This window comes from Anopheles maculipalpis, chromosome 2RL (genome assembly GCF_943734695.1).
Source record: "Anopheles maculipalpis chromosome 2RL, idAnoMacuDA_375_x, whole genome shotgun sequence".
Taxonomy (NCBI): domain Eukaryota; kingdom Metazoa; phylum Arthropoda; class Insecta; order Diptera; family Culicidae; genus Anopheles; species Anopheles maculipalpis.
The window spans coordinates 25,810,722-25,835,488 of record NC_064871.1 but is presented as its reverse complement, the minus strand read 5'-3'; the positions used below and the strand labels follow the sequence as shown (position 1 = coordinate 25,835,488).

Sequence of the window (24,767 nt, the reverse complement as noted above, 5' to 3'; positions counted from 1 at the left end):
AACCAATCTTAGATTTAATTCAATTAAAAACTCATAAGCTTCCAATGTTGTGGGATCAAATACAACACTAAATCGTATTCAAAATACTGTAAACACAGTTTCTACACAAAAGGAAACCATGATCTATTCATGAATTCCACCTCAAGAAAGTAGCATACGTTTGATCGCCTTAAATAATCGTTTCCTCGGAAACATTTGCGTTCACTAAAGGCAAGATTAGGGCCCCAAATCGCATCATTCCCGTATTATTATTTAAAGCACCAAAGTGCCAGCTTGCTACCGATTCGTCTCAACACACCATTCAAACATTCATCCGGGCACATCGAAACGTTTCTGATCCGGACCCACCTTCAACCAGCCAGCTGTCCACAGAAAATCGGATTTAAGACGTTTCATCCGACATAAACCGACACCGTGCGGCTCAGACATTATTTTCGTAGCCAAGTTTCCCGCGACATTCCGCCCGAAAATTTCTCCCGGCCCAACGATAAGTAAACGAAATTTTGGAAAGAGAGTTTTGAACCAACGCAGTGTGCTTTCTTCTGTGCCGAGTTTGTGGTGGCTTCGGCCATGTAATGCAGAGAATTACTTGCTACGAAACCTACATTCCCAAAAGAAAGTTCACCAACAACTGATGATCGGTCCTGTCATGCACCTCCACTCCCCCCCCCCCCCTTCCCCCCTTCTAAAATCCCCTGCTGGAAGACAGTGTCGGGAAAGAATAACCAAAGAAAAAAAACACATACCATCAGTGTCATGTCCGTACACTTAGGGTTGCCGGTAACGGAATTTGACATGCGTAAAGGGTTAATTACATTTTTCTGCCACATCTCGGGAAACGAATTTGATGGAAAATTGTCGGCTGGAAAGCCAAATTCACCGCTAGGGTGCGGCACATGGCAGAGAAATAAAATATCGCTACGAAATCAATGGCGCAACTACGCAGAGTTAAAAAAAACCGTACCAAATCCACTTTTTACAACCATCAATACGGACTGACCGTCTCTCATGAACATAAAAAAAAGAAGTACATAAACACACACACACAAACTCAATGCCTAAGTCTGGGCCGACGACGGCCACCGATGATTGATGAAAGACTAAACAAAACTCCAGACATCACGAAACAGTTCCAGACAGTCGGAAGACAAGTTGTGTTAACAGACTACACGCAATTGTTGACTCAATATACTAACCTTCTCAAGCCAGATGTAGCCAACCTAGAACGCGAACGATCACAATACAAACGCGCAAAAAAAAACTTCTACACCTTACCGGTACCAGAGGAGTTTGTTTGGAAACAAACCATTTTTCAAGCACCGTCATCTTCTTGGTAGGCTGTGTGCACTTTTACTGCTCCCGATCAATACATCCGCGCGATAGTTTTAGAAGCTCACAGGCAGCCACAGTCAATATTGACCAACCATTCGGTTTGTAAATGTTTTACAAACAAAACCCGCCCAGCCAACGGGGTCACACCGGGATCAGACGAACTTGTACGGTTTCAAGCCGTGGAGAACCTTTCGCCAAGCTGTTCCCGACTGCAAGAAAGAACGATACAGTTGTCTATCATGTTTAACACCTCTGCGTTATGACAAGAGGGCACCATTGAAGATGGTCATTGCATGGAAAGCTAACCCTGCTTTTGGACCATGTTCGTTGACCTGCTGATCATGGTTGAAAATTCTTCTTCTAGGGATAAGTCATGAATATGATCAAAAAGATCGCTTAATTTGTAGAACAAACCATTATTTCAAATCAAGAAACGCAGAATAGGCCATTAAAAAATAATAATGTTAGAAAATTTCTACTACACTCTTGATGTCTACTGCTGTACGATCGAGCGATTCCGCAATAAATGCAGCTGCATAATGTAAAACATTAAAGCAATCAACATGACATTTCATCTAAACTGGCCACAATAAAGGCAGGCTTAATGCCTCATTAAACAGCAGTTCTGTTTATGACGTCGTTTTGAGTGTTTCAGGTTTTCGGTGTTTTGTCCTCGACATCCGAACGAGTTTTACTTTCAGCCAAAAACCACACACACACACACACACACACAAGAAACGGCACACGCAACGCAACATAAAGCCAAAAACTCCACAACACAACATCTCCATCATTATTGCAAGCGCCTTGATGACTAATTTAAAACTATACTCTACACCGGATCCAACCACAGCGGTACGAGGAGACAGGTATTTGCTCCGGTCCAAATTAAAAGCAATGGTTTGGTCAGTGAGAAACCATTCAAAATTAGCAATTTTTCACGCTTTTTGAGGTCTGCAGGTTGAGAAGCTAACCGGTTTAACTGTTTCTTTGGTTGGTTTGCAAGCACAAGCGAAAGAAGCGAAGCTACGCATGCAACGTGCAATGAAAGTCGTAGGGCTCAAGCAAATACGCTACTAGGGTCCGTATCTTCTGATCGGTTTACACTTTTCTTTGTATTGCTTTTCATGATCCTTTCGACTGCAGTATGCAACACTTACTACATGGCCATCGAAAAAGAATGTATTTTGTGTTTTCTTTTTTTCTCATAGTCTTCATAAAGGCACATACTTGTACGAACAATCGTACATCGTTACCACCGGAAGTTGTGGCCATATTGTGATGGTAATCGACAAAAGTTTTGCACTACATTTGCAGCGCGATGCACCTGCATGAATATTTAAATTTTGGAACCGACCAAGCCCAATATGCTTGGGCTGATACTTTATTATGGTACAAAACATAACGGCAACACTTGGCATCAAAAATATTCTCTTTAAAATATGATGTAAGCAAACTTTGTTACCATTTTTCGATGGTACTTTCGAACGTTCCACACCCAAGTACCGTTCTCACACAAGTCGAAATAAGCGATTAAGTGACGGCCGGGACAGGATGATAAAAATGAGATTGGATCATTCTTTCTCTTTGATCATCTCGCCGTGTGGTTTGGGGCTCATAATTTTCGATCGCCCATTGAGCTCCGTCCGGGCTGGGATACGACTGTGGCGTGGGTCACAATGTGGCTTATAACAACAAATGTACAACGGCAAAGCGCAATCCCTCATGTTGATTGTTGAAATGTTGAAAAAAAAGGTGCGCAAAAGGGAAAAAATAGTATCCAAAAATGGCAAAGGACGGAAAAGAATAATCTTCGCACAAATTACCATCATTTAACAGTTCGCTTTCGGGCAGAGAAAAAAGGGGAAACACAAAAATTTGCAACCAAAATTATACTTTTCCTCGAAATCAATCATGACTGTACCGAAAGCTTTCCCGTACGATTGGTTTCGCTCTGTTTTGCATGTAATGTTTTGTTTATGTTTTATATAAAGCAATTTGGATGCTTTCATCGTGAAAATAAGCGTAATTTTAGCACTAATTTTAATTTCGTTTACCAATATCCACAGACACAAAGACACACCCAATTTGTTTGAAATGATAGTGCTTACGGTAGCAAGAAATTAGATAAGTAATTTATTTTGCTGATTTGATGAATCACAACCATCATGAAAGGCCACGTGCCGATAGAAGTGAATCCCAAGGCCCTCAGATCATCGACCAGCGCAAAACAATGTGGACGCGATAAAAATCATTAATAATATCTATTTCACATGTACCGAAACATGTTCAACGAGAATGTAATTATGTAAATGTTACCACATGTTACCACCCCAAAAACCGGAATGAGCTGCCAACCACCAACTCACTGTGGAGCGGTGTGTGAGAGCGTGCATCGATCACATTACCTAATACACTAAGACTGAGGCCGCTACCGGGACGTCCACTACGGATGGCGTTGGGGCTGGCGGATGAACCAGCGTATCCGGCGGATCCAGCCGCTGTGAGGGATTTCCGCAAGCCCACCGTCTCATCGCCAACCTCACCAACAGGGATCGTGTTGCCGTTGGCGCCATCCGGTGGAGCGCTTGCTGTTGTCATATTTATGGGCATTGTTGCCACATGTGTACGTGCATGGGTGCGTTAGTTTTTTTTCCTGCTTTTCCACGATATTGATTTCGCTCTGCTCACTCAAAAAACCAACCGATTGGGAGGCGAGATATGTTACACCGCACGAATAATTCGTTGATGCTGCTGAATTAATGTGCAAAGTATTACTCACTAGTGGTGGGTTATCATTTTTTATATATACACGCACACAAATATAAACACACAATTTTAGTTGTTGTTGCTCGTGTTAGCAAAACACACTGCACGTGCTTAATGCATAAAACACATTTGCTCAAATTATCATCCTTAGACGATCACCATTACACACTACCGATGAATTATAATTTCATGACATTTTTTTTCATGTATTTCACATTCGTTTAGATTACAAACACAGACACTATTTCCTGCCGGCTAACCCGACCACACTGACTAACAACAAACACAAAACTGAACACTGTTACATGGGTTATCACGTAGCTAAAGAGTAGAACAGAATACACATAAAAAAACTGATACAAACAACGCACCATGAACAAATTATATTCAGCTCGCTTCGCCCCGGGACGCATAAACCGCAACTATTTAGCATTATCTGCTGCTGAAGGTTTCTTTGTCCCGTTGCCAGAAGCCTTCTAACGATTCGAAAATCGGTTTCAGAATTAATCTCTTCCGGTCTGATGGACTTGGAAGCCGATGCCGATGCTTCGCTACCCGATGTTCGTAAACTCTGACCATTTAACGATTCAATTTGTAGTTTCCAATACACGTACATGCTGGATGCCATAACCTACTTCACTATCACAAATAGGGCAAGGGTGTTTGGTTTCACCGAATCGAACGAAAGGCGATCCTGGCGCTGCCCGTCACCCGCTCTAAGTACACCGTACAGCATTGATATGTGTTCTAGACCGATATCTAAAGCGATCACATCTCAACATCAATTAATCAACAATCGCTCCCTTTCACGCACACAGCAACACGCGCATGTCTGGAACATTACAACCAACGAGCAACGTCTCACACACTGGCTGGAAGCTCCCGATCTTCAGCGCGCACCATGATGTGGTGCGTCTTCTGCGTTTCCATGCGCGATCGTGGTTGATGGATTCGAAGATGGCGATGATAGCGCACGGACGCAGCGGAAGAACCTTTTTGCGGTTGCTTTCGATACGTGAAAGGGTTCTCCAGGTTACGGAAGGTTGCGTAAAAGAGATCCCCCACACGGTCGAAAACACTCTGCACAACTCACGAACGGCGTACGAAACACGAAAGCTGGAACGAGTTCTGGTTCTCATCCCAAGCTAGCTCTTTAATTCCCTCACTGCTAAAGCTGCGAGAACGTCGAAAGTAATGCTGCACGAGCAAACTGTTTCACTCGCTGTTGAAAAGCTCGCGTTCTTCCTCAGCATATCTGATAAACTTCCTTTTTTTTCAACGCTCTTTCAACGCTTCGCTTGTTAGTTTATTTCTTCTCTTTTTTTTTTTTTGATTCACGAGCTATCTCTACTGACATCGCGCAACCGTCTCAAATTAATTACACTTCCTTTCTTCGTAACATTCAACCGGTACGATAATGTTTTGCAACACGTTTCTACCTAGCGATGGCACACAGGAAAAAGGTATCGCTAGCAGGTAACTCTGCCCAGCAAAGAAAACTAATTAAAATCCATCCCTTGAGCATACGAGCATTCTAAGGCAGTTTTGACTACGCTTGCTATAGGAAATACTTTCAAGCTTTGTATTCGATCAATGCAAAGCGATCTCGCGATCCGCGACCCAGAACTACGAATCGTTAATTATATTTATTTCTTATCAGCATCGTTCAAGCTTCGATTAGTTTGATTGGTTTTAATGAATGCACACACACACACACAAACATACTCATACACGCACGCACATTGCACTCGTTTAAACTGTCATGCAGCCACTACGCGGACAATCATGCGCAAACGCACTAATGCACCACTGTTGCTACATTCTTATCAATCGATTTCACAGCCCATCCAGCAAACCACACTATCGCTTCATGCTTTTTTACCTTCACGATTCAAATGTGTGACACACAGCACATGCAACGCAGTTGAGCAACAAATGTTTAACACACTCGAGGGAATCCAACCTCGGCTTGGTTGGACGGTTAAATTGATAAAGCTATTTTCTACCAGCGACGCGGCACAAAACAGTCTCAACCCGTTACGATGGCGCTCGATGGCACGCACGCACATGAACGCTCCATCCGCAGCGTACGATGGTCGAGTTAAAACTGGCGACTCCATCCGACGCATACCATTAGCCGGCGCCCGTTCGAAGCGCGAGCAACAGAGAGAAAGCCCCCGAACGTACCAAATGGGACGATGGAGAATTGGCGAGAGATCGCATCGGTTCGAGAGTGGTTGTGTATCTCCAGCGAACAAGCATGCTAGCTACAGAGGTGGTTTTTTAATGCTCCCTGGTAGTATGTTTTTTATCCACTTGATCAAGAGGCAGTCCGGGGATGCAGCGAAGCTTCAAGTCTACGATATTTTAAACTGCACAAGTCTCTGCCTGTACTGCGAAGCTTTTCGAGCAATCTCTTGGCGAACCTCTTTCAACCGGTTGCACCAAAGGCTAGGTAAATCGTGAGTAAGAGAGGGTATGCAACCGTTTTCGAGAGAAAATATGCTACCAACAAAACCCGTTGAGAGTGCGCAGCTTTCAGCATAAAGAGCAGCAGTAAACATGCTGAAGCAAATAAGCCATTCTCAACATGACCAACACAAGTAACGGTTGGCAAAGGACGGCTAGGTGGTAGTAGTTCCCGAGTAGTGAGCGGTACCAAATCATTTTTAGTATTCAACTCTTCGTAAATAAACAGTTTCAAAATAACTGAAGCTAGATTTTTTATTTATTTTAATTAATTTACAATTGATTACGACGGTCCAGTGCCGTATTGTCAGGATGCTAGGTTATATCTGAATAATAACATTTAGATACTAAAATTAAATTTGTTATTTTAATTATGATCATTACAGTACAATTACTTAATCTAAAAAAACTAATACTTCCGAAAGGTATCCTTATCGACCGATTGTACTCCATGGTCATCAAACAGCTTGATAGCTTATCTTCAAGGCTATTTCTGTACCAAAATTCAATAAAATTGTGGGGTTAGCTTAGGCGCCACTAAACCTAAGTTATGTGGTAATCATTGCATGATTATCTGGATGATAAAGGCCGAAAGCAAATAAACTTTTTTACAGCAGCCAACGTAAGAAAAACTAAAATTATTGCAAAATGTCACATAGAAAAAATGCTTACAAAAGCACAAATTAACAGTTTAGTTGCAACTTAAATGCACAATTATTAACGCAAAGTAAGCTGCACTTTGCAATGTAACATAAATTAATTATGGAATTTTCTTATCGATCGACTCACCACAAGTTGCGCAGCAAAAGTTTTGTGTACACGTTACCACACGTTCGAACACGGCTACATAGTGTCTGTCAGCTTAAGCGTCTATAAATGGTATGTTTGGTTGCAGTAGTTGTTATGATAATAATCACAGCGACGACGGTGACCATTCTAACGACTCAACCCTTTAAACCCTACAGATTCAAAGCAAAGAACAACTTGTTTTGAAAAGCAAAAGCGCTAGGCTGTGGCGTGGGCAGAACGTTCGATATCAATCGTTCAGCTGTACGAAACCTAGCTAATGCAGCTTTAACTGTGTTTCCCTCCCATTATTCGTTGTTTCGTTTCCTCGGTTCTGGCGACGATGCATTTCCACACACTCAAACTGCAAACCCTGCTCCATCAATGAAACTGCAAACGCACCAGCAGCAAATGCAGCTGAATGAAGTTTTGTTCTAGAATCGGAACACGCCATCGAACCGGTTCGACTGTTGTGAACCACTTCAGACATCTTGACGACAAGCCAAACTCAGCGTGCAGTGTGAGCCGCGGTAATTACTGGCACGAAACGTGCAGGCGAGATGAATCGGTGATGCTGATTACGTTACAGAATCCATCCCGCCCCCAGACAGCTAGTCACCAGGACATGGTTTTGGTTGTTGTGCGGGTGAGAAGAAAAAATACTGGAATACTACCCCCTAGACAAGTACGCTCTAATTTCGCACAAATCAATTAATATGAAAACTCAACTCCAACAGTACAAGATGCTTGACCAGCCCTAAACTTAAGCACTCGATCGATCTCAGCCGTCAATATTGCAACGCAACGCTTGGATTGGTTTGGCGTCGGTCAAGCTGGTCGTCGTGTTTGGTGACAGAATTACGATTGTCACCGGATCGACAATCGGTTGCGAACGAACGCCGCCGGTAATGATTTATTACACCTTCGACAAACCTCCTGCCAGAGCCGAAACTGTTGTGCACTTTTGTTGTCACTGAAACGATAATTTACCAATTCGCAAACAAGGGTCGAACAGAACACCTCTCCTTCTGGGTACGGTCCCGCGATGCGTGAACATACTAGCAGTAGACCACCGCAGAAAGGCGCATACAGTATGCGGTATGCGAACTGTCCTTCCTTTTAGAAGCCTGATAAGAGCGATCGCCGAAACCGAACGGAGTGAAAAACGACAGATGCCGATCGACAAGCTGTCAGTGTGTCATGTCTTTATCGATTCACGGTTGGCTAATTTGCGGCAGATATATTGGCACCAGATATGTCGCCAATAGCCTTCGGGTGGCATATTGGAGAAGTTAAAAGGTAGGTTGTGTTTCGAACGTGATTTTTAAAAAATGAACCCTTCCTGTCGAATGCCACTTCGGAAACAACGGAATGTAGGCTAATGAATAAAAGAACACTCAAATCCTGTATGTCCGAAAGGCAAATGTTTTTCCCCTTTCACTAGCTCACATTATCATTATGATAAGAGGGTTTTAAAAACATTATAAATTCCACAAGCGCGCGCCATAATTAAGCACAACAAAAACCATTTATTACAACCCTCTCGATGATAAACGAGGCCTGCAAAATTAATTCTTTACATCAACGTGAAGCGATAACGAAACCACGGATGGAATGATCCTGCAGTGCATCGACAGTCGGCGCTGCTCATTGATATTGACACGCAAAACAAAAGGAGAGACAAACGCGCTTTACATAAATCTTTCTTCCTCGGAAGAAGTACACTGGACAAGAGATCTCACCACAAAAAAAAAACCAACACCACATTCCCTTATCAAAGCTACCAAGAGTGAAACAATATGCAAAACATAGCAAAAACATCAAAGTCAAACACGCTTCTTTTTTTTTTGCTACAGTTCGGTAGCTGTGTGCCGGCCACCATTATCGCTTCGATTTTCAAATTTGTACACGAAGACAATTTATTATTGATCGTTTTCTGGGCACCGTTTCGGGTGCTGTACCATCATTTGTTATGCATCAAATGCTGTGTTTGGTGTTGTGACATGTTTGGTGCTTAAAATTTCACAAAACACATCCATCTTTTCGATTCGTTCGTTTGCTCTGAGATGTTCCGGTGGTTTTGGGAAATTTGCATCACTTTACGTAACAACTCGAAGCGCATCTGCCCCAAGTTCTACTTATTACGAAATAACACTGTCCATCCCGACGGGTCTAAACCGGTTGAGCACGGACAAAACCGAACGTGAAAGCCTGCCAGTGGCCACACTGGATCGAATGGAGCCATACTTTACGTTTTTACCTCGACCACTGGGGCGCGTACATCATCAATCGTGTGTCCTTTACCATCGATCGCCTTCCTGCGGCTATAAGTGTGCGATCCGCCCTCTTTGGCCCCAATGCATCCGACAGTTCAAATGTTTGCCATCGGGGAAAAGATTGCTTCTTGGAACGTTTTGGTGACCGTGAATTTTTCGAGAAAGTACGAGTGAAATCATTAATCATTCTGGGGCGTTGCAGTTTTTATGCAAACGCTTGTTAATGTGCATTTTGTATGTTGCAGTTATGATGCGTGTATAATTGCCAACTTGTCTTTTGGGATTTTAAACTTATTAAACATTAAGAAAGAGCGAAAAATGCTTTTGTTTAGCATTTAAGAAGCATTTGTTTATCATCGACTGTTGAATCGATAATAGCGATAACAGGATTTGTTGTATGCTTTTGATTCAACTTCCTTTTGCTTTTCCACTATCACATATCTTGCAGCTATCTTTTAGCTTCATCGGGAAACCTTTTGTTACTTACATCATTCTTGCTCGATTACCTTAAACCGTAGCGTCTGGCGGGTAAGCGTTCGTTGCAACTTCAATTAAATTCTCGTTTGCGATTGCGAAATGATTACAAATTTTTTTATTCCTAACTTTTTTGCTTCCATTTTTATCCAACGGACACGGTGCTTGATAAACAGTTTGGATTTCATGCTCGGGTTAGGTTAGGCTTTCAATATTAACCCAAGTTCAAGTCCTTGCGCTTCTTCCACCACAAAGAGGTGGAGTCAGCAAAACTGTTTTTTTTTTTTTTTTGTTACAGCGTTGTTTAATTCTTATTTTTTAATTCTTTCACTTCTCAGACCCATTATTTCTCTTTCCCTTTCGTGTACGTTGTCACTCGATTTTAGCAGTGGTGGGCCTAGTAGAAATTAACATCGTCCCCTTGAACCAAACCAAAGCGGCATTTACGCGAGCTTGTTGTCGCGTAATTGCATCCATCGCGTTTCCATCGCGTGGCCGGTCGAATGCACGTGTGTGCAACACAAATGCGCACCATGTGCGCGGGGATAGTAATGCACAGCGATCGATAAATTCACGGTCATCCGAAAACGCTTGTAGCTAGTGTAGGTTACTCCTCGCACACAGCAAGTGCACTGCCTGACCGTACTGGAACGTCGTACACAAATAGGTTAAAAAGGAAAACATGTAAGGTCTTTTCCCGGGTCCTCCATCATGGGTTTCGATTTACCCTTGTGCAGTTGTGTGAGCAAACATATGCTTGCCCTTGATCGAACTGCAGATATAACCTAGCTAGCAGTCGTACAAAAGGAATGTTTCAAAAAATCTATCGAAGGAACATTATCCTATTTTAGCATCACTTCACTTGGGGTCGATTTGCGCAACAGCGTCCAAGTACGCCAACAACAATTACCACACACGTACCAGCAGGAGCAATTTTGTTGACGTTCTCGACGTCAAACTATTAGCCGGGTGCCGGGTAAACGCCCACCGGCCTTGGTGAAATAATGTGGAGCAAAATAGTTTTGTTGCTCAGTTTTTCACTTATCATTTATTTTTAACCTGTCAATTCGATTGCAATCACCGGCAACCGGCAGCATGCAGAAAAGAGCCACACACAAACAACAACAAAAAACAAACCCCTGTTGAGCTGTCGAAAAGTGAATTTTCAAGGGAATGGAACGTTCCATCTGACAGCCACACACACTTACCATCCTACGGTGCAAGTACTTCCAATAATTAAAATAAATGAGCATTCCAGTTACAGCCGTCTTCAGCGGTGGCCTTGTAACTGAATAGATCTTTATCATCTGAAGCGACCATTATGCAAGTTTGAGCGTATACTTTTTTGTGACTAAGTTATCTTCTGCGCGATGAGACGGCTCTATTTGGAACGTAAAACAAAGTATATTAATACTAAGTATAGACAACAGTTTTTATTGTTTAAAATCAGATGTGTAGATCTCTCTTTAAATTATTTCTAAAGAATCAATTTCAACAAGATTTACTATACAATCACAAGGAAAGTCGTCACAAACTTCGTTGTCTTCAAACTTTATCGGAGCTTAAATTACGAAAACATCGAATAACATCCGCATAACTGCAGCAGACGGCATCAAGAAGGAATAAATATCGATTCCAAACGAATCCAAATGGAAAAGTTGATTCGGAAATTGATTTTGTTTTAATAAACGAAACATAAACGCTGCCGTACGCATGAAACCTCATTACAAATCCTACGCTTCGCTCATGCCAAAGGAGCAGTTCATACAGTAAATATGGATAAACAAGAACCAGAGTGGGAAGAAAACTGAAACTAAAGCCGCCACAAGGGCAATGTATGAATTATAGACAGTACGTGTAAACATATTTGTTGCTAAAACTGGAAATCAATCTTTTGAATAAACAACAATTGACGCACCATGAAAGCACAAAGAGCGCTATAAATAAATTTAATTTAAAATATATGCTATTTTTTTAATATTTTCCAATACAACTTTATAATTGCGGTAATAAAAAGACTCTATCATGCGATAAAAGCCAGAAGGAAAATAATGCTCCCTTTTCAGTAGTATTTACAGAGCCATCGTTACAATTCAATTTCAATATCACATTCGATTTTCCACGGTGCTGCAGTCATACGCCATAAGCCTGTGGCAAAGACGCTACAACAAACGGAACTATAACTTTCCTTTAATTATCGTAAATCATGTATCGACTACTGTTTGCCACTCAACAATCTGCCTGCGGGAACATGCAGGTGAAAGCCGGTTTATGCAACCACAGGATAGCTGAAAAAAAGGAATATTTACTGCAACAAGATCAATGTGAGGCAGATTATTGTGTTAAAGAATCGATCAAGAGCATTGTACAAACATTTCTGTGAGAGTACTGAGTCGCTTTGCTTGTGTGTGTGTGTGTTTTTTTTAAATCAATTAAAAATCCACTTGCAACTAGTTATTTAAGACAACAATGATGGACGTGCCACAAAAATGAAATAAAATACGAAATTAATCAAACCAGCAACGTCCTTACGCTGCGATAATACACACTCAGGCAGCTCATTATGCGAAGGGCATCGCAAAAACACATTGTTTACAGCGAAGTAACTTATTGTTTCGTAAATTGTTCCATTAATTAAATTCCACATTTGGCCAATCCTTTAAAAGAAAATTAACCTCACCACAGTCCAACCAATTTTCACTTTTAACCGATCGAAATAATTATTATACGCTTGCGTGAAGCATCTCCTTCTTGCTGCGGTGCAAAATAAATTATGTCCCCTCGAGCGGTACAATGTTTTCGCTATTATTATCCGACCTTCATCATTGACAACAGGAGTATCATCATCCGCGTCATCATCATTGTCATAAAGATCAATTGGCTAAATGACAAATCCAGCAGCCATCGGGTCTAGCAGCACCGTGACAGACTTCAATCACGCTTACATCATGGACGGTATGAACTCAATCAACCTTTCCCGTATCGCCCCAGTGTGGTTCCTACCACGATATCAATGCGCACCACACTACACGTGATTCAGGTATCACAAAGCCAATCGTTCGCCAATCTCAAGGGGCATCGGGAAAGGTTAAGCAAAAGCCTTGATTGCATCAAGGCGTCAACCGAAATTGCCAATCTCCGTGGGCCACTTATGAGCCACTCCAGAAGCTTCTTGGGAACAAATCCGTTTCCCCCCGTGCGAACGTCTGTTGTGGGTATTCTGTGAAAGGACACAACGCTAACTTAAAATCCTGGTAGAAAAACACTCGCCAAACCGTACTCGCTCCAATGACAATAAAGAATCATAAAGCAACAGACCAGGCAGGAATGGCACACAAACTTATGGCAGCTCTAATTATGTTCACTACCATCATCATCAAACCACGCACGGTGAGCTGCTCCTTCACCAGCCGATGATTATCTCACTGAAACGCAAGCTCATTATAAGTGGTATGCTGCCGCCATTGTTGTTTCTTTTTAATTTTGCTTGCTTATATTATTAAACATTTTTTTACTCTCGTTGCAGCGCTGACGGCAGCTGTACTTGGCGCAAAACTGCATCCTGCCCGTCAGGTTGAAGGTTTGAAAAATTCAATTTTCTCACTGCTTCCAGTGAGGCCCCAACTACCAACGGATACCCTTCCCGTACGTTTGCTCGCGACTTGTTCATGCCGGGAATGGCTTTCAACGGGTGATGAACATTTTTGCCCGTTGTTTTATTTTGTCCGACTTACAACGTTGTGCAAATAGTGAAACAAAACCTACTCTCGCCGGTGTAATCGTAACAAAAGTGGCAAAAAAGATCAACCTAATTTTCACAACAAAATATAAATAGCCAAACCGTGTAGCAGTGCACTTTGTGTGCCGGAACGAAGCTTGTGTCTTAATGGAATGATAATAATGATTATGTTGGCGATGATGATGACGATAACGAAGATAATGATGATACAAAAAATTAACCCTATACGGCAACCCAATAGCCACAAGTGATGAGGAGTAAGTGAAAGTGAATCCCGTGCTTTTGAAGGACACGCGTTGGCGAACGATGGGTTTCTATGGCACGTTTTTGCTCCCCAATCGTCGATCCTTTGTATCTTATTCTTTGCTTCGTTCGTTAAGTAGAACATTGAAAAAGTACGAGATATTGAGGGGAAAGGAAGTGTAGTCCTTGAGCAGTCCATGCTCATTTACAATGTGAAGCGTACAGAATTATACAGCGTGTAAAACCGTTGCAGAGTTTTAAAAGAAATGTTACAAACATAAACCAAAAGCTTCACAGTTATTGGCAATTGAAAACTTGCGTCAAAAACTGTGGATTAAAATTTAATCGTAATCATTAATAAAGTAGCCGAATAACCTATAAAGATTCACTTCCAGATTCAGCCAAAAATAAAACAAACCAAACACAAACACACGTACAAAGTGCGACTTTATTTTTGTAGCTCTTATCGTTACATGCGCCAATAATACAGTCGCTGGTACAAACTGGATTCGAAGTAAGAATCTTCGATCCAGCACATGGATTCTACCTTCGACAAAAACCTATCAGGAAACGTATATTTCATTCATAATTTTTCATCCCTCGTTTATGTTTGTTTCATTCATTTACAGACACACACAAACACAAACTATTTACTGCGTGTTCCGAACGCACGCATCTCAGAATACCAAACATTTCCGCATTCTGTACAATTGATAAGCAAACCACAACAGTTCTTTCGACCGCGCGGTCAATGGTATGAGAAGCAGGGGGTAGACATTACAGCTAGTGATGACATATTTACCGAACACCGATCTGGTGCCGCCATCGTAATCTACGCCACCACCTGCTACCGCACGTGTTCCCATCCTTATCCGTCGCGACTTTCGAAACATTCTGCTGCAATGGATGAATCTGCGCGTGCATGCGATGACGTTATCGTTATCGTATCCGATGTAACACCGGATAACCCGACTATATCGGCGCTAGAGGAGGATTATATTTGAGCACAAATTCTCGGAAATTGACACTGGTCGCCTGTTAAGCCGCACGATTAAGTAGAACAATTATCTTCACACGCAATTAGGACACTTTTTTGCATAAGAAAATACTTTTAGCAAAGAAATATGATTCTTGACACAACACTCTCACTGCAAGCAACACAATCAGATGCCACCGGTGGCTTCACACTCAATTTAATACCGTTTCATAACTAGAAACGAAAATGAGCACGTTCTAACGATGGACACGTGTACTACACGATGCCCGCTTTCGTTGATCGATTCCAGCTTCAATTGCTCGAAACGGCACGATCACTACACGAACAAACTCCGCCGTTTGTTTAAACCGCGAGGCGCCAACTGGCGACGAGCAAACTTTCAACCCGCCCAGCCTCGACAACGCGTTGGCAAAATACTAAACACTCGTCACCACCTGTCAAACAGACGACAAAAGCGTGTGAGATGACGAATACTACCACCACGATCAACCCGAGCCACATAGCACTGTGTTCGATGCCGGTGATGATGTTAAATGCACACGCAAACCGGCACCGACTTCTCACGCGCGGGCGGTACAGCTCGATTCTAACGCACACACGTCCGCAGATTGGTGTTTTTTGCATGCTGTTTTTTTTTCTATCTTAGCAAACCCATCAATACCACCTCTATCATGCCTACACATACGGGCTTCACTGCTCTTCCTACAGTAGGTATGGGGCCAGCCCTTGAACAACTACAGTGCCACGAGCACGCGTTCGCATTTACGGTGGTATTGTGCGCGATAACACACAGCCCCAAACGTTGGGCGCCTGGAAACATTGAGTGATAATGCTGGATTGCAAAAAAATAAATAGCAGCCCGCTTCGGTTATCAATTTGCTGAGCCAAGTGGCGTCGGCTGGCATTGTGGGCGCTTATGCGATTGTGGGCTATTTATGCCGGCCCAAACATACCTGTGAACATACAACAGCTGTTCGTAGAACTTTCAGGGGTTTTGCGAACAAAAAACATTCAAAGAATGCATTGTTTTTTCTACACAATGAGGCAGGTAAACACTTCTTCCTCTATCGATTAAGAAGTGACACATTATTTTGTTTATGCTAATTAAACTACTCGCCAATGAACTCGGTTTAGCCACTGTAATAACCAACGAAAGCTGTTCAAAGTTTGAATTAATAACTATTGAACGATCTCTGATTTTGCAACGTAGGTGTATCAACCGTTCAACGAATGGTTCATTTAATTACCACCATCCTCATGCGGTGACAAATTTCTGTGCAGAAAGACTTATGATAAATTCGCCACAAATCTTCTGCAAACGAAACTCTGGCTAAACTTTTGTGAACCTTCTTTTGGCCCAAATATAGCGCAATCCAGCCTCCATCCCACGACGGAAGACTTTGTTTGCCCGTTCTTTCTCGCTGGAATCCTCAGTTGCATTTCCATACCTATCTTTATTTGTTTGTTTATATAGTCGGTCCCTCTTTGTAAATAGTCGCTGCGACAGAGGATTACACTCAAAAATTCCAACCAAAGCGGAGCAGCGGTGATTTGTATTGCTGCAAAACAGCTCACCATTTTTGCACACGAAACAAAGCTCCGAAATCGATCGATCGAGCTCGGCTTTGCGACCATTTTGCACCCACGGTTACTGATGCCAGCGTGCGCTGCCCATTTCAGGGAATGGTTTCACACGCGAACCATCACACCGGACGGACGGACGGGAAAGAGCTTGAGTCGACAAATTTACATTTTTAGCTTTATGACGTACCAGGGTTCACACTTGTCACGGAAGAGCAGCCCACGCATGCATTGGCTCCTATTGCCATTTTCTAACCACCACCGCACCAACCGACCATGATGTCAACTCGCTTTGATTTGCAGCTCGGTAAGCTAAGTTGAGCTAATTTCCATACATGCTCGTGTTGACGATCGCGGCGAAGCGTTACGGTGTTATGCAGCGTTACGGGTTTGCGGACAGATTTGTTTTTGTCGTTGTTTGTAACCGACGATGATCTAATGAAAACCGATTAAGATAAGCTTAGCTACAAAGCTGCCCAGCTCTTCAGAAATGCGGTTTTTTATTGGTTTCTTTTGTGTTCGTGACATTTTGATGCTGTTTGTGGCTTTGACAAACTGAACACCCATTGATGACCGATTGACGGGTTCGGCAGACTTTGGAATCGTTTAAATTTGCGCAAACCAATCCCTTCTCCCAGCAGATCAAATGCACCGACGAGGAAGTATATGTGCAGAGTGATAAAACCTCTATTGCCGTACGATTGCCATAACCAGCCTTGATTTTGTTTTACGCCACACCACACAAGCCAATCGGAGCCCCGGACATCAATTTACAACGAAAACATTTTATTTGCAACAACATCTCCCGGCGCTTCACTGATATCATACATCGTCCGTCTATTGCACAGTTTGTGCATGGCTCCAGGCGCCGGTCGGTGCAAACGGACTGATTAATGGGCAAATGTGTACCGAGACTGTTCGAACGGACGATATTTTATGGTCCCCCTCAGTTATCGAGTACGAGGCATCGTTTGCTTGGTAATTCCGTAATAAAACAGAAACAGTATGGCTGCTCAATGAAATAGGTCACGCGTGCGAGTCGATCGATTCGTCTAGTGGGTGACGTCGTTTCTAAGACGTCTTCAATTCAGTATACAATTAAATGTTCTAAAGAAGTACTTTATTTTAAAACAGTGATAAGGAAAATAGTAATGAAAGACAAATGCACTTACCTTTCTCACCAATATCCTGCAACTTTGCTTCCGTTTCCTCCGTAAAATCATCCCACCAGCGTACGCGCGTCTTCTCGTTCGTCGAGTAACGCGTCAAATCAAACGACGAGTTCATCGAGTTAGGTTCGTAAAAGGAGCTGTTGCCCGATTGCAATTCATCGATAAACGAACTGTTCATCGACAGCGCCTTGCCGGAATCAAGCAGATTCTCGTTGCTCTTCACAATCGCGCCCGGTTCGTTCCATCCACCGGAAACCATCGATGCGACACCGTAGCTGTGCAGCTCTCCATAGCAGGAGGCGGTCATAATTTTTGGAAACTTCTCCACCGGTGCTCCACTGCCACCCGAGGCGAGCAGTAGCGCCTGCGTGTCTATCGCGATCGTACGGTCGATCGCGGACTGAGGCGTACGTTCGCGAGGCTTTTTCTTAACTGTCGCATAAATTTCGATCTCTTCATACTTTTGCTCGGCCGCTCGCTCATGCGCCGGATACTCGAACACGTGCTGCAATGGCCGATATGGAGGCTCCTGCTGATGAACGTCTGCCGCAACGATCAATTTCTGGTGATTGTTATTGTTATTAATGTTATTGTTATTACTGTAATTGAATCCGACACCGGGTTGGCTGTAGATGTGATTTATATCCTCGTACGATTCAATGTCCAGGATGGCGGACTCGTCCAGTGTGGTGATAAACTCGTCCGCATCCTCGGCTTCCCAACAGGATCGTGATGCAGCGGCAACGACGGCTGCCGCTTCCGTGTCAAACTCAATGTCGATTAGCTTTGCCGTCCTACGATGCATTTCCGCCGGAAGCGAACGAAACGGTTCCGACTGTGTCCACGGTTCGTACATCGACAAGGGACGACCGTTTTTCTTCGGTGTTGAGCAGTGATGTGGTAGACCGAGGATGAAATCTGGTACCATCTGATCGGGTTTAAATATTGTGGCATATTCGGGGTTGTCCGGATTCGTTGGAACGTATGACATGTTCATCAAACCACCACAAGCATTATCCACTGTGTCGTGAGTTTGGTCTGCTTCATCCTCGTTGGGTTGAATCCTCACAAACCCATCCATCATTCTGTCGCAGCACGAAGCATCCGAAAGGATCGATTCGTTCAGAAGCTTTTCCTTTGATTGGTCCATTTTCACCGCTTCATTATTGAACCCGTTGAAAGAATGTATTTAACGCACCAACTTTCAAAATGTCTGTAAATAAAGAAAACACATTCCACAATCAATACAAAAATGCAACAAACGAAACCTTTGCGAATAGTACAAAACGTATCGTCTCACGCATGCCGACAATTTCGCACAAAATGCAATTCTCGCGGCTCAAATTGGCATCCAAATTCCTCTGCGGCTGACTCAGCGTTCAACGACCGCTAGGCCTCAATCACAGACCACCAACCCGGCCCGGATTAAAGACAGAACTCGCTGAAAACGTCTGGGGGAACCGGATAAAATTGGAATTCCGTATCGGAAGGAAACATCGGCGGTAGGTTGCCGACATTCTAACTACACCGTCGGGGATGAGTAAGAAAACCTCAACCAGTGCGAACAATGCAAATGTCGATGGAAACAACGAAAGCACAATTTTAACCCTCCGGATGCTATTTCTAGAAGTAAATCTATTGGAACCGTAAATGAAACTCAATGTGTCGTTGTAGATGTTGTATAGAAATGATCATGATTCGGAATTCGGAAGATAATAAGTTGATTTTATGCCTTCAATAAGACAATTATTCAACTTAATATCTTATGCAGTAAATACAAAGATTGGTGAAACAAATCGTTTAAAGGTAAAAAAAGAAATTTAACCTAGCGTCCAGAAGCACGATCTTACTCGTTCTTAGCTAATGCTTGTATCCCTCTCACCGGCCTGCACCTCAGAACCATTTCCGGTCGAACTGATCAGTCAACAATTAAAACCACATTTCCAGCAATCGTCACCCTTATTCAACGCCAGGCTAAAACGTTTTCGATGCAGCACCACCACCACATTCGAGGAACATTTTCTTCGCCCAATCATTCGAAGCATAGGAGTGGTGAACAATTTTCCTACGATAACTGAAACATCCGAAAACCGGGTGGCAGAAATCGGTAACATTCCGAACGGAAAAAACGGAACTGATGCCGCAGGGAAACAATGAAAGCCGAGAGTCTTCACGAGTCGGATGCATTCGGTTGCATTTTCCCTTGACTAACGAATAGCATTTTCCCCCCGCTCCAGTCCGGGTGTTCTGTGTCCGTTTACGGGCACGTTCGCCGGAAGGAGACGGATAAACGAGAAAATAGGCAAGCAATGCCCACATCATCTAACACCTTCGTATCGGTGGCGCATAACCTACCAGCAGACTGCAGCCGACTAACGATCGTCGCACGCCGTCCCGATCCCGGGATGCAACCGCGTGCATCACATACGATCGCGTGCCTCCGTTTGTCTACGTTTGCTTTCTTTGCCTCGTCGCCAGACGCATGTTCAACGCGCCCGCAGAACGCTGGAAGATAAACCTACCACCGCGTAGGAACCGAGCCGCGTACACGACCGTGCACAAGATGAAAAATCTTTGCTGGGGGTTATACCCCTGCGCAACAGTGTTTAAACATCCATACCGCACATACCGTTTGCTGTTTGCTTCCGTTCATTAACGTCTAGGAATAGCGCCGTCACCCTGCATACACACACACCTTCTATCCTTCCCCCATTCCCATCCTTTGCCCATCCTACGACAGTGAAGCGTGCATTTATTTCTTCCGCACCACGTCGGAACAGCAAGCTGCGCCTCGCTCATAGCGCAGGAGACAATTTTTAAGATTATTCTACACGCATTCTCCCTCGCCGCCAGCCACGCAAATGCAGCGCGAGACAACTGGCTGCACTCACGCACTGTGGACGGCGATTGACATGACGAGACGTATGACTACGACGACGGACGACAGCACGCGCATTACCGACGTGCGTACACGTTGCGTACGTGTTGCGCGGACTGCGCGCACTCGCCCGACATTCCACTTCCTCTCCCTGTTCGGAAAAACTTGAAACCAAATTCGCTCAGTTCCCCCTCAGCCACGGGCACACGGAGCTTCCCATTTGCGGAGGGATCAACGACGATCATCTTTCATGTGGCTGACAGTTGCTGTGCGACTGCTGTAAAGCAGAACATCGATCCACAGGGCAGGGTAATGAAAATGTAAGCAAATAAGCATAGGACCAAGCATGCAGAATGCAAAATTTAAAAAAAAAAATTAAACACACTCCGGTTAGTGATCCTGCATGATCACTTGTAACCTTTCTTGCCAAGTTGGCCAAGACGCTGCTGTATAAGTTATGCGTGTCACGGGGGAAAAAACATAAGGAACTCCTGAAAATATCACGCAGACATCATGTTTTAGGTGACAATTCTGGGACCCTCGCTGAGGATTTCTTCGTGATTTTTTTTTCCTGCTTCAGGTTCACGGTAATGTGAGGCGTTGGGTTTTACGGCTAACCTCAGCTTGCCAACCATTCTCGGAGCAATTATTCACATTACGCAATCGCAGAAGTTAACGGTGAACGAACTTTGAAATAATAATCTCGAGCTCATTGTGACATTGCATAAGCATTGTGGTCGCGTATGATCCATGTGTATTGAAAAGATATATAAATAGTTCTATTTGTAACACAATTATCATGATTTACAATTCCTACTTTTATTCACATGATTATTAAGATAACTCTTTTAACCACAAATCCTTTATAAAGACAAGTTCTCCAAATTAAAATGTCAACAATTCACTACTCTTGTGGTCTACAAGAGTTACGAAACGCATCATTAGGAAAAAACACCATTTGTTATGCCTCAAAAGCATAAAATCATCGGCGCGTGGTGCTAATACTACACGCTCGATTTACTGCATGGACCACGGGCACTTCCCCCTAGATCTATGCAAGATCTTTCATGCGCCGGTATGTGTAAAATCTGACTTTTCGCTATACTTTACTGAATTTAGAATAAATTAATCAATTCACACAGCAATCAACCAACAAATAAATTCATGATTTATAATTAATATCCCTATCCCTGACATTGACATAGAACCTAGAACCGTACGATTCCTTCACATTGGGAACTGAAGCACATCCAACTGCCTTCCCTGCTTCGTTCGATCAAAGTAAAACATGAAACGTAGCGCAGCGGAAGTGCGGCATAACGTGATTCATACTGGGATACGACGAGGAACACCACAAACAGCTGACCCGGTGCTATCTGGCTAGCGATCGCGTCAACATACCACCCAAAAACCCTCGTGCAACTCTTTGCACATTCAGCGCACTACGCCTTTGCTGCAGCACGGATCATATGTGGTGCATATTCCGCCAATGCAGATGTTTGTACGCCCATAGGCCACTAGCACCCCACGGACTAGAGAGCGGACACAGAACACACAAAGCAGACCGATGGCGATGGAAAACGCGTAGGAGCAACATTTAATGTGGCTAATTTTAGCGAAATTTTGCACGGGATTTTCAAACATTCATCTTCATTCCTCATCATCCCTCTGCCGTTAGGGGAAGTGGATTTTGTTTGCAATGGTTTATTTTTTAACCGTATGTTGTGGCTGCTGTCTGTATCTTTCAAATGCGACAGTCTAGGAACAAAAAAGAGTGTATGAAAAATAGTCTACTCATACTCGCTAGCCTGTAAGATCGTACCGTTAGAATGAAAAGGGCAGCAAGCTGGTGCGGTGTTGCAACGATCGGAACAAAAGACGAGGGAGAAAAGATGACGATTTCTTCCGGTTTGGTACGATTTCTTTTATGTGTGTGTAACTCGTCCAAAGCATAAGGAACCGATCGAGGGATATGATTAATCGTTGTTTCCTTTCTAAAACAGACAATGGTCACGATATAGCTGATGACATCTGCGTTCGATACAGCAATGTCAATGCTCCCAACCGTACCTTGAACCATTCAAAATATGCCGACTTAACTAGTTAACATGATCCCCACAGTACATCCGACCGGAAAACTGCATCATTATCATGTCCTTCACGCGCTCTTTAGAGTATAACATCTGGTTTATGGCTGTGTATGCGAAAGAACGGTCCGTCGGCCGGTGGCTGCAGAATGTCACCGCAAATTGAACCGACCGGATGGACATCTACTACTTTCCCGGTGCTCTTGAAAACTGCCCTGTCCCACATATAGGCGAAATGTCGACGGGAGTGCACATGGAGTTATCTATTTTTAGGACCACTGCACTCAGCATCCGTCATATCTCGTTCGCGGCTCGGAGAGGTGTTCGTGTATGTGTGTTTGACGTGTGATTAGTGGATGGTTATGAGTGATCGTACCGCGTGGTGTCTAAAACACTTACTATTGTGAAATCGAACGTCCTGTTTATTCATGTTTGTTCGTGCAGCCGAAAAGACAGCAGATGATATCACCAGATGACACACTGTTGCAGATGTGACTCTTAGCAAAGTAAAGCGTCTTAGGCTAGAATGTATAATCAGATAAAAATTCTGTTTGTCAACATTATACCGTGACTTTGCGTAGACGATTATAAAATCGGATATAACATTTGAGAGGATTTTTACTTCATTGATTTGATTCTTTTCTGGTATTTTTCAAGACACAAAATAGACCCAGACAAGTTTGTCTAACCTAACTTCATAATATACTGCGTTGTAAACTTATTTCCCTGTTGTAAAATTACGACACGCTGTCGACAACCCCGAAAGTCAAAAAGTCGACGCCCCAATAGTCTACCTAGCAACATCGAACCGTAAATCTATTAGAATACGCAATTGTCCGTCTCGTTAGCGCGTTATTGCGTAGGGAGCACTCGCAACCTCCAAATACGCCTGGGAGCAGTCTCACCCAACGACGCAGGATATCTCAAGGGTGCGCCCCACCAGATCCACACGCCGTGTAACATATTTCCCTCATACTAAGCAGGCTCCCAAACTCAGACCGCCAGGAATGTGCAGTAACAGCAGCAGCAGCAACAGCACCAACAATAATGGACGAAGTGTCTCTTGAAATTATTTTCAGCCGGCAAATGTGTGCGCCACTTCGATCACGGCCTTAAAAATAACTCGTCCATCTCATCGTCGCATACCGTCGCGTCGAGGGTTCTAGCCGGGCGATGCTTTTGCGCTTTCCTTCCCAAAAGCATGCACGTCCGTCACCGTTCGAGGTTGACCGACTGTCGGTGCTGGGACCCCAAAAACAGCTGACTTCGCTCGAGATGACTTTCGGACACACGGGTGCACCGATAAACTGTAACGATCGGCTTGGAATGCATTCTAGTCGGCTAGACGCCAGCTCGTATCTGTTAGAATTGGGCGGGGTGTTCCGATTCCCGATCGTCCCCACCATCGGAACGAAACAAACTTCAACGCTAGCAAAGTTGAATGCACTTTTTTCCTTAGCCAAAACCAACACTGCTCCGAAAACCCCCCAGAAAATGGGCGAGCGGGTTTTGCCTTTGCCCGATCGGCATCATCGTTCTTTCGATCGTTGCGGTGCGATTTTCCCTGCGATTTTGGTTTGCAAGATGAAATGGGGTGTTTTTGTTTGGTTGGAGTGTTTTTATTTTCTCCCGCAGTTTTCGCTTCTTTGCTTCGACCCCTAGTCTAGACGCGTCTACTGTTCTGGAGTCAACGTGTTCGGTGCACCCCAACCGGATGGAGGTACGAAGCGAATATTTTGTCCCGCGATGCGCAACTGGCGATTCTTGGCTATTGCTTCTTACCGCTGTGCGCAAGAAAGCAACGCACCGCTTTCGACGGAGAAAGTTAGTAAAAAAGCAATGCCCACGGCGTGACGGTTTAGTGAAGGTGAACTTAAAAATAGGACCCTCGTGTTATGCATATCCTATGGCGTTGCCAACGATTAGGGGGAATGTTTTGTTTTCTGTTTTCTGTGATTTACTTT

General features: G+C 43.6%; 2 protein-coding genes across 2 annotated transcripts in view; one reads left to right on the top strand and one right to left on the bottom strand.

Annotated features, from left to right (window-relative positions):
- LOC126559632 (protein TANC2) overlaps nucleotides 1-18,993 on the bottom strand; it is a 100,251-nt gene extending 81,258 nt beyond the window's left edge. Inside the window, exon 1 of the mRNA XM_050215802.1 lies at nucleotides 17,839-18,993. Coding sequence (XP_050071759.1) covers nucleotides 17,839-18,988 — 1,150 coding nt within the window. The 5' untranslated portion in view covers nucleotides 18,989-18,993. The remainder of the gene's footprint in view (nucleotides 1-17,838) is intronic.
- The window catches only part of LOC126556635 (tyrosine-protein phosphatase 10D), a 240,056-nt gene that overhangs the window by 129,337 nt on the left and 85,952 nt on the right, over nucleotides 1-24,767 (top strand). The window lies entirely within an intron of this gene.